The sequence below is a fragment of the Prunus avium genome, chromosome 4 (assembly GCF_965620075.1).
Source record: "Prunus avium chromosome 4, drPruAviu1.hap1.1, whole genome shotgun sequence".
Taxonomy (NCBI): Eukaryota; Viridiplantae; Streptophyta; class Magnoliopsida; order Rosales; family Rosaceae; genus Prunus; species Prunus avium.
Genome location: NC_142287.1, coordinates 13820928 through 13835440, shown reverse-complemented (window position 1 = coordinate 13835440; position 14513 = coordinate 13820928). Strand labels below are relative to the sequence as shown.

The 14513-nt window shown below is 38.1% G+C and overlaps 2 protein-coding genes across 2 annotated transcripts; one reads left to right on the top strand and one right to left on the bottom strand.

The window, feature by feature from the left end:
- Positions 1-635: 635 nt before the first annotated feature.
- On the bottom strand, positions 636-3936 carry LOC110769431 (ammonium transporter 3 member 1-like). Its single transcript, XM_021973398.2, has 3 exons — positions 3059-3936; positions 1804-2089; positions 636-1289 (listed from the first exon to the last, which is right to left on the bottom strand). Exons 1-3 carry the CDS (start codon positions 3719-3721, stop codon positions 754-756), a joined length of 1485 nt encoding a protein of 494 aa, XP_021829090.2. The 5' UTR covers positions 3722-3936; the 3' UTR covers positions 636-753.
- Positions 3937-5958: 2022 nt separating this feature from the next.
- LOC110769430 (cation/H(+) antiporter 15-like) lies at positions 5959-11602 on the top strand. The gene is made up of 4 exons (XM_088252272.1): positions 5959-6713; positions 7038-7119; positions 8689-9678; positions 10331-11602. Exons 1-4 carry the CDS (start codon positions 5959-5961, stop codon positions 11600-11602), a joined length of 3099 nt encoding a protein of 1032 aa, XP_088108398.1.
- The last annotated feature ends 2911 nt before the right edge of the window (positions 11603-14513 follow it).

The following is a 14513-nucleotide window of genomic DNA, read 5'->3' as shown; positions in this document are numbered from 1 at the left end:
ATTTTCGCTACAAGAATCAGAACTAAAACTACACAAAACCGCGATTTTTGGTCAACCCAGTTTTTCTCGACTTAGTTTTCCGGTTTTTCAGTTTGAATGACACCTAGTTTTTTGGTTGGTGAGGGTGTTCCTAATCCTACTAAAATTGAGCCTAACAGGATTAGAATTTAGAAGTAATCCAATCCAAATGAACTTGGACCACCAAACACAGGAGTTGGATTTTGGATCCAATCAATGTTTCTATACATCCACCAAATGCAAAAAATAAAAATAAAATCTTGTAACGAGGATATCACTGTTTTGCTATCCTCTGCCATTAATGCAATGACAAGTAAAAGAATTATCCTGCGTGTCATTGCGCTATTGATCGGGGATAACAAAAAGTGTTATCCCCGTTGCATGAAAGTCTCTCTCCACCAAATGGGGCCTTTGTAGAAACATTGATTGGATCCAAGTATTAATGCTAGGGTTCAAGTAGGGGAAACACTTTCCGAGAGGGCTCTAGTGATTATATTTTGTAAATTAAAAAAAGGGGCTAATAATCTTAAACATGTTAAAAATGGTTTGGTGTTCCAAATTTTGCTAATAAATAAAGTGCATAGTAATTACCAGAGGCAATATGGCGATTAACATAAAACATTGAAAAGACAACCAGAAAATAAGATAATAAATGACAATAGCACCTATTTTTCCTACTTTGTTTTTACTTCTTTTTGGAACAGATTATTAACATAAATAATACATAACTTTGAGTTAGACCACCTGAGTGGCACCACTGGATGGATATTTTTGACCGTGTGACGTATCATCGGAGTAAAGCTCATGCTTAGTAACATTATGCAATTGTTCCTTCTCCCCATCACCCCACAATGCATATGCCTCTTCTCCATGCACTGCGTCATCCCCAATCAGCAACTGTTCCTCCGGCATGCGCAACGGAACTATACACCGTAAGACTAGGCAAATAATGGAGGTGGCCACAATATTCCATCCAATGATAAATAGGGCTCCTACAATTTGTTTGAGGATTTGCATTCCTCCAGAGCCTCCGTACACACCTCCGCGTGAGTTTGTGACGGGCAAAAAGAGTGCACATAGTTCAGGCTCAGCGAAAAGCCCTGTTAAAACACCGCCAAGAAAACCGGCCACGGCGTGGGTGTGAAATACACCAAGGGTGTCGTCAACCGCGGATAGCAGTTTCCACCTCTTGTCCACTATCATCATGGTGAACCATGGCACACTGCCTGACATAACTCCCATCACTATAGCGGCCCATCCTTGAACGAGACCTAATTGATTTACATATATAAACAATAATATTGTATCAGTCTGTGAACAAACAAAACTAAAATAAAAGCTAGCTAGTGGGTCCTTTGTGAGTCACCCCTCTTGTTAAAAACTGGCTAAATAATATATAGAAAAAGAGATGCAAATATATTTAGAGAAAATGTTAGAGAACCATATGAGAATTTTTTTAGAAAATTAATAACTAGAACATGGTCTCGAGGGAACGTAAATGTAAGTAGTCAAATAGTCAAATAAACTTTATTTTTCTGGATTAATTAATGGAAGAACGCGTTTTTGTGACAAGTAAGTAATTATATTAATTTTGTTTGTATTAATTGGGATGATAAATATAAGTCAACTTTGCTTTTTTTTTTTTGGGGTCAAAGTTTGGAAGGCGTTTCAAACACTCCCACTATTTTGCAAATTAAAGTCATTTTCTACTAGGCTAGACCCATCGGCATATAATTCAACTTTTCTTTTGAAAAAAGTCACCTTGAGAGGTTACTTAATACGTACCTGCAGCAGGAGTAATACAGACGAGGCCAGTGATCATTCCTTGGACAGCTCCAATGACGGAAGGCTTCTCAAAGAAGATGACATCGAGCCAAGTCCAAACCAATAAGCTCGTGGCGGCGCAGATGTTGGTGTTGAGGACGGCCATGGATGAGTCCGTGTTTGCTGCATACGGATCTCCCCCGTTGAAACCTGCCCATCCCATCCATAGCAACCCGGCTCCTGCTAACACTAGAAGTACGTTGTTTGGTGGAAATCTCTCCCTATCCTTCTTCACCCTTGGTCCTACCTATTCATCATCACCATTTCATTTTCATCAATTAACAAACAATAATAACTAATTAATACTCTCTTTTGTATATATATATTGCAATAAAAGCGATAGTGTAAACTACTAGGGAGAGGGAGTTTCTCACACACACACTATCAAGGTGTCATGAGGGTTCGAATTTGAAACCATTGATCTGCAAGTCAATACTCTTTTCCACCATGCTATATCCATTGACCTTTTCGTAGATTAAAGTAACTTAAAGTAATTTAGACTATGATTTCCATAAAATGTTATTAGAAAAACTAAAAATAAAACATCACATCCGTCACATTTCATATATTCAATTTTGTTTTTGTTTTTATTTTTGATGTCCACATCTATATGGTCCACCCTTTGTTGAATTTTTGTTACTCTCACCATAATGCATCCACGCTTCATTAATTCTTTAAGCTTTTAGTCATATCAACTTTTTGTCGTTTCCTAACCTGAACTATACATATTGATGAATATTGTGATCCATATACATTTGTAGGTCATCATCATTAATATTATAACTTCGTACCCAATTAAAATAATAATATTCCAAACTAGTAGACTTTTTATTCCTTCTTACACGTTTATGGGGAATCTTGTAATTGAAACTCATCAATTTGATCATCCTATTAATTATTCATGGAATATATAAATATATATATATTTCTCTGTATAGAAAGTTTTTTTTTTTTCCAATAGTCTAACAAAGCAAAAGACCCACTAGTGTAATGATTTGTAAAAATCCTGAGTTCGAATTCTAATATCTGTGTAGTGTGTGTGAGTTTAGCCACTATTAAATCCAAAGAAGAAAACGAAAGAAATTAAAGCCACTATTTTATAATTACAAGGAATTAATGGACTATTTAATCAATAATTACCAGGCCTGCAGACGTTGACTAATGGAGAGAAAGAAAACTAGCAATAGCGTAGTTAACCATTATTTAATTAATTTACCCAGTAAGCAGTGGTGAAGCCAGCAATCCCGGAAGAAAGATGAATGACATAACCACCGGAATAGTCCATTACACCCCAATGGAACAAGAACCCTCCACCCCACAAGCTGAACGCTCCGACCGTGTACGAAAATGTAAGCCAAAGCGGCACGAACATCATCCACGCCTTGAAGTTCATCCTCCCAAGCACCGACCCCGCCAGCAATATCAGCGTAATGGCTGCGAACACGCACTGAAACCACACCATGGTCGCCATCGGGTACCAGGGTGTGGCCTCAGGAGTCTCCACAGTCTTGTGGTCACTAAAGTAGTGCGTGCTCGCAGGCAGAGCTGCCTGGTTGATGAGGAACTTCTGGCCCAAGGCAGGGCCAGCTTTGCCCCAGAAGGGTAGGAGCTTGTCCCCAAACGACATCTTGTAAGCCCACGACACCCAGCAGATTACGACGGCCGCAAAAGCGTAGAGAGCCATGAAAGCTGAGTTCACTGCCCATTTCTTTTTTACTATGCTTCCGTACAGGATGACAAGACCCGGCACGCTTTGGAGGCCGACGAGTGTGGCTGCTACCATTTGCCATGCGTTGTCCCCTTTGTTCAACCATACTGGCACCGCGCCGGCACCTCCCTGGTACGCAACTGGCACCGGGTTAGGAGGACTAGCAGCCATGGCCTAACTAACTATTTTCAGAGCTGCAGAGACTTGAAGAAGCCTTTTATTAACTATAAGTGAAGGGTTCGATTCTACGAATGCGATGTGTAGGGAAAGCCAAGATCCAAAATAAGGGTTTTATTCTTGACCAATTAACACGGGGTGATAAGGGTTTTATTCTTGACCAATTAATTGGTAGGTGGAGAAGTGGAGATGGGGGTGAAGACCAAGTTGATGATTGGAGGAAAGGTTAGGCAACTTGGCATATAAAATTTAAGATTCTAGTTAGGGCGGCGTTTGTCTTAACAGTTTGACTTTTATAGATCAAAATCAAGAACAACTGTATGCAGTATCTGTCCCGTAAATCTTTCCTCAAAAGTAGCAGAATCTTTCTTCATTACCTCTAATCATATATACGCTGACACCTGAATATTAATCTCAATTCAACGGGATATCCCTTCACTCTCACTCACGTGCCTAGCGCAAACTAAGCTTGCCTACCATGTTCTTATATCTTATCAAGCTCCAATAATAATACAACTCATCATATACCACAATTTTATATCTCTTTCTTTAACTCATACCACAATTCTATATACATTAATTTGTAAACTAATTTATATGGTAGCTTGAGTCGGACATCCACATCTCTTATTCAAAATTTTATTCTTTCAATTATTTTTAGTAATATTAAAACACTAAGAAAACTTACTTTAACTGAGAGAAAGAGGCATCAGAATCATTCCAATTCCTTCTTTTCCTGCGTTTACTAACACATGAGTATTAGAATGATTCCAATTTCTTACTTCTCCTGCGTTTACTTACACATACAAATAATAATAATAATGTTACTCGTACCACATTTGTATACTACATTTTCATACCACCTTATGTGGCAGATGAGTTGGACAACCACATCAATTAAAATTAATGTAACATTTTCTTTTCTTTTCTTTTATGATTTATTGACACTTTTAATTGATGTGGATGTCCACTTCATTTGCCACATAAGGTGGTATGAGAATGTGGTAAGAGTAGCATTACTCTAAAATTATAGGAGTTCCATTGTAAAATTTGTAATCAAATATCCTCAAAACTAGGAATCAGACCAACTAGGTGAACATATTTGATCTGATTCCAATTCTTTATTCCCAAATTCTTATCGATTCATGACTTCCATCATTCCTTATAAATAAACATGCCATTATATAGGTAAGGTCCATGCCTCTTTCTCTCTGTGGCGTCTGTCCTCGTGGCCCACGAGTCTATGACCATCGAGAGGTCAAGTTGGACAATTTTTGCTAAGACTATTGTTTGAATGGGCCACTTCTTTGTCTGGTCTAGGCCTTTCCCTTAGGACTTCATATATTTCCACATGATCCGGCAAATTCGTATGTCATGAAGTTTTTAAAGTTGTTAATTTTTAAATTTTTAACGGAGTTGCAGTATTTAAACTTGGTCAAGGAGATTCGTCACGTAGTCATCCTACTTGGACAACCTCTTCTATTAGTGACTAGGCGTGAGTACGGTCCGGTTTGGACCGGTTTTTGTTAAAAAATGGAATTTGAATCGAAAATGCAGACTGGTTCGATTTGGACTGATTTTACTTAAAATTCATACCAAAATCCGAACGAATCCGGATTTGCCGGTTTCCGGTTCTCACGGTTTGGGCTTGCTATAAAGCCTAGTTTAATTTTTTGTGTATTTAAGCTTCAAGACCATCTAATTTTTAAAAAATTTGGGCCTTAAACATCACAATTGGCCCAATTCCCATATTGAAACAACCACTATTCTTTGACAAAAATAATAAAACAATCCAATATTAAATTTAAATTTAAAATTACAACCAACAAGAAAATACACATAATAAAACAAATTAAATTACAGTCAAATTTAAAATTATAACTCCATTCTTTTGTTCTTTTGTTGCCGCATCTCAAAACACCAAGTACACCAAGTGAACCTATCAGATCCATGTATTGCCATCAATCACCTAAATTTGTAGAAAATTAAAAAAAAACTCCGGAAATCTAGAAGTGAAAATGGATCAAGAAATGCAACAAAAGAAAAATATCAGAAAATTAGACCATTTTCATGATCAAAGACAACCAAATGAGTTACCTGCTTGCCCATTTTGATAACAACATACACTGCTTCTCATGTCTCTAACAACAAGGTCCACTCCTCTTTGGCTACCAAACCACAACCTTTTATATTGACCCCAATAGCCTATGCGGTAAGCGTTGGTGTATGTCATGGACCTACTAGCAGATACTGGAATGCTTGACTGTAAACCAGCTGATACACCTATTGTTGAGAATCATAAACTTGGTATTTATGTTGATCAGGTTCCAACTAACAAAGAAACATACCAAAGGTTAGTTGGAAGATTTATTTATTTATCATTGACACGCCCTGATATTGCCTATGCGGTAAGCGTTGCTAGCCAATTTATGCATTCACCTAGTGAGGACTATATGGCTGTTGTGATGCGTATTCTGAGTTACTTAAAGTCTGCTCCTGGGAGAGGTTTATTATTTAAGAAAAATGGCCACTTGGATCTAGAAGGTTACACTGACGCAGATTATGCAGGGAATATTACAGATAAACGTTCTACATCAGGTTACTTCACCTTTGTTGGTGGTAACCTAGTTACGTGGCGTATCAAGAAGCAAAACGTTGTGTCTCGGTCCTCTGCAGAGTCTGAGTGCAGAGGGATTGCCCAAGGGGTTTGTGAAATATTGTGGTTGAGGTGGTTACTTGCTGAAATTGGGTTTAGAAGACCAAATGCTGCTACAAAGCTCTACTGTGATAATCAGTCTGCATTTGAAATTGCTAACAATCTGGTGCAACATGATCGAACTAAGCATGTAGAAGTTGATCGGCATTTCATTAAGGAGAAGCTGGAGCATAAGTTAATTTCTATACCTTTTGTGCCTTCTTCAGAGCAGCTTGCAGATATTTTGACCCATGCCGTGTCAAAGCGCCGATTTGAAGACTCACTTGACAAGTTGGGCATTACCGATATCTATGCACCAACTTGAGGGGGAGTGTTGGCGTGAGTCAACGTTCCTATTATGAATAAAATTTATATTTTATTGTAATTATCCAATTTGAGTAGAATTAGGAATTTTGTACATATTTCCTATTTGTACCCAATCTGTATGTAGTATATATATACCTCCTTGAGAGAAGAATAAACATATCAGTTTAAACCATAATTATTTTGAGTATTATATTGAGAAATTGCTTCTTAAATTTAAGCATTTGCAAATTAAAAAAAGCAACAACTCCTTTATGAGCCTAATGAAACTATGCTTAATAATTCTGGCAGGTCCATTGCACAGCTTGAGTATGCTAGTGTAATAGGAAGTTTTATGTATGCTATGCATTGTACAAGGCCAGATATTGCTTTGGTAGTATACAAACTTTCTAGATACACCAGTAATCCAGGTATTGCATGCTCGTTGGAAAGCAATTAGTAGAGTATTTGGTTATCTTAAAAGAACCATTAGTTTAAGTTTATCTTACTCTGAATATCCTGCACTACTTGAGGGATATTCATATGCAAATTGGATAACAAGTGCTAGTGATAATAAGTCAACATTAGGGTGGATCTTTACAATTGTCGGAGGAGCAATTTCTTGGGCTTTTCAAAGAAACAAACATGTATAGCACATTCAACTGATGTCTTAGAAATAAAGTTGTGGCCACAACTGATGTCATCCATTTCTTTATACTGTGATAGCGAGGGTTTTTGCTATTTGCAGTCATACAATTTCCTTATAGTAATTTCTAAGGGAATTCTTCGAGTTTTTGCTATTCACAAATCTCAGACTTTGTTGCATATTGGAAGTGGTTTGTCAAGAACCCATTAGCAAATTCAATTGAATGGGGGACAAATAACACTTTTAAGGAAACAATTCAAATCGTAACTCAAAGTCTTTTCATATTTCAGTTTTTACTCAACATCTAATTTGGTAAGTTTCACATCAAAGATTAGTTATAAGACAGATCATCAACATCTTGGTTCAGGGCACTCTGTTAGGACAAAAGATTAGTTAAGGTACAGCTGCATGGAAGCCGCGAAAGTGGACCAAATTACAGCTTAATTAAGAAGAGTCTAATACATATATGGATGCCAACCAAATGGAACGAACAACCAACAAATTAAGAAGAGGTTACAGCTAGTTTAGGCGCAACTAATTAACTAATTAATCCCTCAGTCTCGAAACTTTGATTTCTATTCATTCCTCTTTAATTTGTGTTGTGTGATAACAATCACTTTTCTTTTCTAGTTTCATTGTCATAATCTTTGTCTTCGTCTTTAATGAGAGTGGTGTTTCTAGCGATTTGGACGTCATCCAAGGCAAAAGAAAGACGTCCTGAGGTAGCTAGGGAGGAAACCCAGAATTCCTATTATCTAATTTGTAAATAGAGTTTGTAGCTCAAGTAGGTAAGAGCAGTTACTTTTGCACTTGAGGTCTTTTGTTCGAATCCCTCAATTCTTTAATATCGCTTTTATAAAAAAGAATTGTAAATACAAGTATCGTACGTAATGGACGATGCGCTACAAGACAATGGCGGGGTAGCAGAAGCAGACGTTATGAGGGTATGTTATAATAAAACGATAACACACGTGACTGGGGTGTGGAAGGCTGAGAATGCCTTGCTTTCAACTGTTCCTCTCTTCTTCACCCAACTAGGTCTCATTATGTTAATATGCCACTTTCTCAAGCTTCTCCTTACACCTTTGCACCAACCTCGCATCGTTGCTTACATTATTGTAAGTAATCTGTAATTCTATTCTATATCTCTGTGCTCTATGCTCTATGCTTTATTATCAAAATTTATTGCGAGAGACAAACGATTACCTGGCCAGACACAAATTTTAATTGAGAATATCACATCTATACGTATAATATTGGTATCTTTATGACAAAGACAAATAATAATACGTTGGCATGCACGCATGCACATTGCAGGGTGGCATAATTTTGGGTCCATCTTTTATCCTGAAAACCCAGTTCTCTCGCAAATACCTATTTCCAGTCAAAAGCACGTTGACCATAGAGACAATGGCCAACTTGGGGTTGATTTACTACATGTTCCTCCAGGGCTTAGAGGTCGATTTCAAGCCAATTTTGCAGGCCAGGAAAAAAGTTTGGAGCATTGCCACTGCTGGAATTCTAGTTCCCCTCCCTCTTGGCTATCTCCTCCACAAAACCCTAGCACCCAACGCCCACCCACTAAAGGCTACTACTTATGGTCCTTTCTTCTGGGGCACCACCCTTGCCACCACCAACTTCTCTGAACTTGCCCAAGTACTTGCCGATGCCAAGCTCCTCCAAAGCGACGTTGGCAGGACCGCCCTCTCCGTAAGCATCATCAACGACCTTGTCTCTTGGGTTCTTCTTGTCATCACAGTGGCCACAGTTAGCGATGGCAAACTTTACACAGTGTTGTCCACCTTCACATTGATCATTTTCTGTGTATACGGGCTTCGGCCGTTACTGTCATGGATGGTTTGCAACACGAGCTTTTTCAACGAAAAGTATGACATGGACAACCAAATATGCTTCATCATGGCCGGGGTTCTGCTGTTTGGGTTCATTAGTGATGCGTTCGGGTCACAATCCATTCTTGGGGCCTTCATGTTGGGAGCCATTTTGCCCAAGGGAGAGCTCAAAACTGTAATCACCGAAAAGGTTGAGGACTTTGTGTCAAAAGTCTTGCTGCCCCTCTTCTTTTTGATTCTTGGGATGAGAACGCATGTCGATGTTGTCTTTCGCAGTGCAAGCATTCTAATTGTCATGTCAATTGTTGCCCTGGCTTTCCTCGCTAAATTTGTTGTGACTTTCGTCGCTGCCATCGTCAACAAAATGCCGGTGAGGGACAGTTTGGCTTTCGGACTAGTCATGAACGCCAAAGGCCTGCTGGCTACAATAATCCTCAATTCTGGGCGGGACTTACATGTATGTATATACTATTTCGTTATTGCATGCGCGCGCACACACACACACAATATGGCCAAATGCATGCCTTCTAGGCTTAGTGTTGGGTTTAAGTAATACTATATTCAAGTTATGTAAGTTTACTACTGTATTTAGGAACATAAAAATTAAAGGTTAGGTTAGACAGCTAGTAATTAATGGGAGGTAGACAGCTAGATTCTTATTTATTTATTTTGTACCACATTTGAGTATCACATGAGTCGTTTTTCCTTTTAGAAATTTTGTTTCCAATATTTTTTTAATTTTCCTTTTGGTAATAGGTCTTTTTGTTTATTATTAAGGTTATGTTTAAGGATTTTGTTTTATTGATAGGGGTCCTATTTTTGTTTTGCTTCTTTTTAAATGAAAAATTATGTATATTACTGAATAACCAATAATGCTATTTGTATTACATTTATTTATTGACCATTTTGCTGACTACTTCAATACGTGGAACCTACATGTATTAGAGAGGTGGTTAGTAATATGGTCAGTGAATGTCGTTCAATGGTATTACCATGTGTTCCCCTAAACAAAGTACAAATAAATTACATCTAAGAAATATATATCTTAAAACTATGTGTTAAATTCCTGATTTTATATTGTTTTAATTGTCAAATATATATAAATGCAGGTTTTGGACCACAATACTTTTTCAGTAATGATTCTTGCAATTGTGATAATGACGGCAGCGGTTGGACCCATTTTGGCTTTGATTTACAAGTCGAATGGGCCATCTAAGCAGCACACGCACAGAAGCATAAGAAGCATACAACCCAACTCAGAGTTTCGAATCCTTACTTGCATCCATTCAACAAGCAATGTTTTAAGCATCATCAATCTCTTAGAGGCTTCCAATCCCACCAAACAATCCCCGATGTTCGTCTTTGCGGTCCATCTGGTGGAGCTCAGTGGCCATGCTTCGGCCATGCTCATAGTCCACGACACATGCAGCAATATTCGTAAGACAAGCAAAATTACAGCCAAAAATCAAAAGCACTCTTCGCCTTCTGACCAAATTGTCGCTGCCTTTGAAAAACTTGAGACAGAAAGTGAAGAAAGCAGCTTGTTCGTGGAGGCACTAACTGTTGTGTCCTCTTACACCTCCATGCATGAGGACATTTGCAACCTTGCGGACGACAAGAGCGCAGACCTTATAATCATTCCTTTCCACAAGCAATCCAACATTGACGGGGAAATGGACAACGGAAACTCCTCTTTTAGAGGCGTTAACAAGAACCTTCTGGAGAACGCTTCTTGTTCGGTGGCCATCTTCGTGGATCGTGGGCTCACCGATTCATCTAACATTAAAAATGACGATGGCCATGGCTGCTGCCGCTGTGCCATGCTCTTCATTGGTGGGCCAGACGATCGCGAGGCATTGGCATTTGCGTGGAGGATGGCTAGCAATCCTAGCCCCAATCCTAATATCAGCTTAACTGTGGTTCGTTTCATCGTCGGTAAAGATGCGTCAGTTGATCTCCGTCCCCACAATCCTAATAATGATCATGATCATCATGAGGACGAAGACAAGAATATTTTAGAGGTGGTAGAGGAAAACGAGAAGGAGAAACATCTAGACGACCAATACATAGAGAGCTTCGTGTTCAATACTAGGAACCAACCTTCCATAAGATTAATTAACGAGGTGGTGAATAATGGGGAGGAAACTCTTAAATTGATAAGCGCCATGGGAAATGACTATGATCTTTATATCGTGGGAAGAGGGCAAATAGGTTCTTCACCACTCACGTTTGGGCTATCGGAGTGGGGTGACTGCCCGGAGCTCGGACCCTTGGGAGATACATTGGCATCGTCCAACATTGTGGCCAGGGCGTCGATTCTCATAGTGCATCAAGGTGGTGCTTTAGTGGATGAATTAGTTGATCAACATCTTAGCGAGTAGTCTCTTACATCTGAAAAATACAACTACTCTATCTTGCGCCCTTTGTGAACCCTAAAGGTACTGATGCAGGGCCAAGCAAAAGACAGGTAAATTAGGGTCCACTATCTCCAAGTGCAAGGAGAGACCTGAAAATCCTGGATTGCTATGTTTCTAGCACCACCCTGAAAATCAGAGAACTAGGAACAAAAGCAACAATCTCTCAAGAGAAAGGCACTTAACACAAAGAGAGATGAAACTCCTTTGAAATGGTTCAATTCTGTATTCAAAAGTCTGATTACATATTGATGTGATTAATTGCAAGTGGACAATATCGCTCAAATTAATATAGTAGTAAGTAGAGTATCGTTCCAACAGGGATCAAGTAATCTATTAAATATTAGAGTGATTTATTTCTAATTATATTTGAATTAAACGAAAAGAGAATTATGATGATTAAAATCTAATTAAGCAAGCAAAAAAAATTGAGATTAAGGAAATAATGTAAAAGATGAAAACAAAGATGATAAAGCACTAGGGCACCGATTTCACCTAGCTAATCCCACCGAAATCCTTCTAGCTTGTTAATCCTAATTACCTAACATGTTGATAATCATTTTCCCTTACCTCACTAATACTCTCTTCCGAGTTATAGTAGTTGTATTCCTTACAATCAACCCACTCTATTCCTAGTTATGGATTTAGATAGCTAAGAACCCATTAAGATTTGTGGAAAACAATGAAGATTACACAAACCATAACCTAATCTTCCGAGTCGGCTATGTAATTTATAGTACTTGTTACAAGAAGCTATTTACTATAGGAATCTCCTTCCGATTTCAACCTAATTCTTCCAATCATGCAATTAGTGGCCAATTAATTGAAAGCATTAAGAACGGTAACAATCACTCAACATGTATAGATAAATAAAATTAACAATATCAAAGAATTTGAGTATTCATAGCTAGGCTACATCGTAGCCCTAGTAAAAGGAATTAGTTCATGAAGGACTTATTGAGAATCTTGATAGCTGATGAAGACATGGGAGGAATTGAATTCTCCAAGTAGAATGCCAAGGTTGCACAAGCTCTTTGTATTCTCCTTTGGGTGTTTCGGCTATGAGTATGAATGTGTAGGAATTTGATGGTGGGTAATTCGATCCTTGAACAATGACCTAAACTCCCTATTTATAATACTCCTACAAATCCTACCTATCTAAGGTATAATTACAATTGTTATAAAGGTAGGATTCCTTCTAAAATATGGTCTTCTTTATTTCTCCTTGTTTGACTTGATAAGACTTGTAACATCTTGAATTAGGAAATTTGACAACATTCCTTGCGACAAAAGGAATGACTTGGCTTCTTGACTTGATTAATCTCCAATCTTCATCTTCTTGCCCTTTTTAGCACACTTTCTCCTATTTCCACAATTCGTTCACAAATCTCACAAAACCAATTAAAACAACCAATTTATTCCAAGGAAATTAACAAATAGATAAGTAAAGGAGGCATAAAATATATATATATATATAAAATATAGGCTTATCACATATTCAGATTACAAAGCTGTATATAGCCCCCAGCAATAAAGCCACGAAATTGTAACTGAAAATGGATTCATTGAACCCGCAATTATTAAAACAGGGCTCCCCTCATCAAAATTATTCTTGCTGCTGCAAGTTATACAGTATGAGGAATTATAGCTTTTCTTTTCTTTTCTTATTTTGGCAATCCAGACTGTAAAAGATGGTCACAGTCAACAAACCAGTACACAGTCACAATTGTCAAACAACAAAGTGTTAAAGTTTGTATAGTCTTTCATTGATGATCTCTTTTGGATTACGAAGGGAGCAGAGGAATGAAAGGAAGAGAGAAGAACTAGAGAGAGAAAGGAAATAATCACTGCAACATTCTCTACATTGCAAAATGATGCATTTCATTCATATAATTCATTCTCTTACATCAGTCCTCATAACCATTCAAATACATGAGCCATTGTGATTATGACACATAGCACTACAAGGCATGTGAGCCATTGAAAATGAAAACTGATCTAAGACCCTACACTTGGCATATAATTAAGCTCAAGCTATCACAACATAAAGCAGTTACACAATATGACAAGAGATAAATCTAATAAGTAAATCATTTACTAGCAAGAAATTAGTAAGCAATTTACTTTTCAACACTCCCTTCTAAATTGCTAACTGATTTCACACCAAGTAAGTTTCTCAAATAGTTGAATCTCTCCTTGGGAAGAGCCTTGGTAAAAATATCAGCAATATGTTCTTCACCTTTGCAGTAGACCAAATCAATCACACCTTCTTGAATTGCATCTCTAATGAAGTGAAACTTCCTGCCAATGTGCTTGGTTCTTTGGTGAAACACCGGATTCTTAGACATGGCTATAACTGAAGTGTTGTCACAGAATAGAGTAGTTGCAGCTGCTTGCTCTTCTCCAAAGTCCTCGAGCACAAACCTGAGCCAAATGGCCTGAGAGGTTGCTTCAACTGCACTTACATACTCTGCTTCTACAGTTGAAAGTGCTACACTGTGCTGCTTAACTGAAGCCCATGAAAATGCACCACTTCCAAACGAAAAAGTATAGCCTGAGGTGCTTTTCATGTCCTCCTCAGATCCACTCCAGTCACTATCACAGTAACCAATTAATAGAGCAGATTTTCCAATCACATATTCAATTCCAAAGTCAATTGTTCCTTGAATCACTACTACATTTTATTATTTGCGCGACGAAGAAATTTTGGTCGCGCAAAGTATATTTGAGTCGCACAAATAGTTGCGCGACAAACTTATTGCGTTAGTCGCACAAAATGGAGCGACAGTTAACCTTCGTTGCACCAAAAGTCTCGGGACGGCGAGATTTTTCGTCGAGCAAATATTTTAGCGACGAAAGTACAGTCGTTGCAATGACA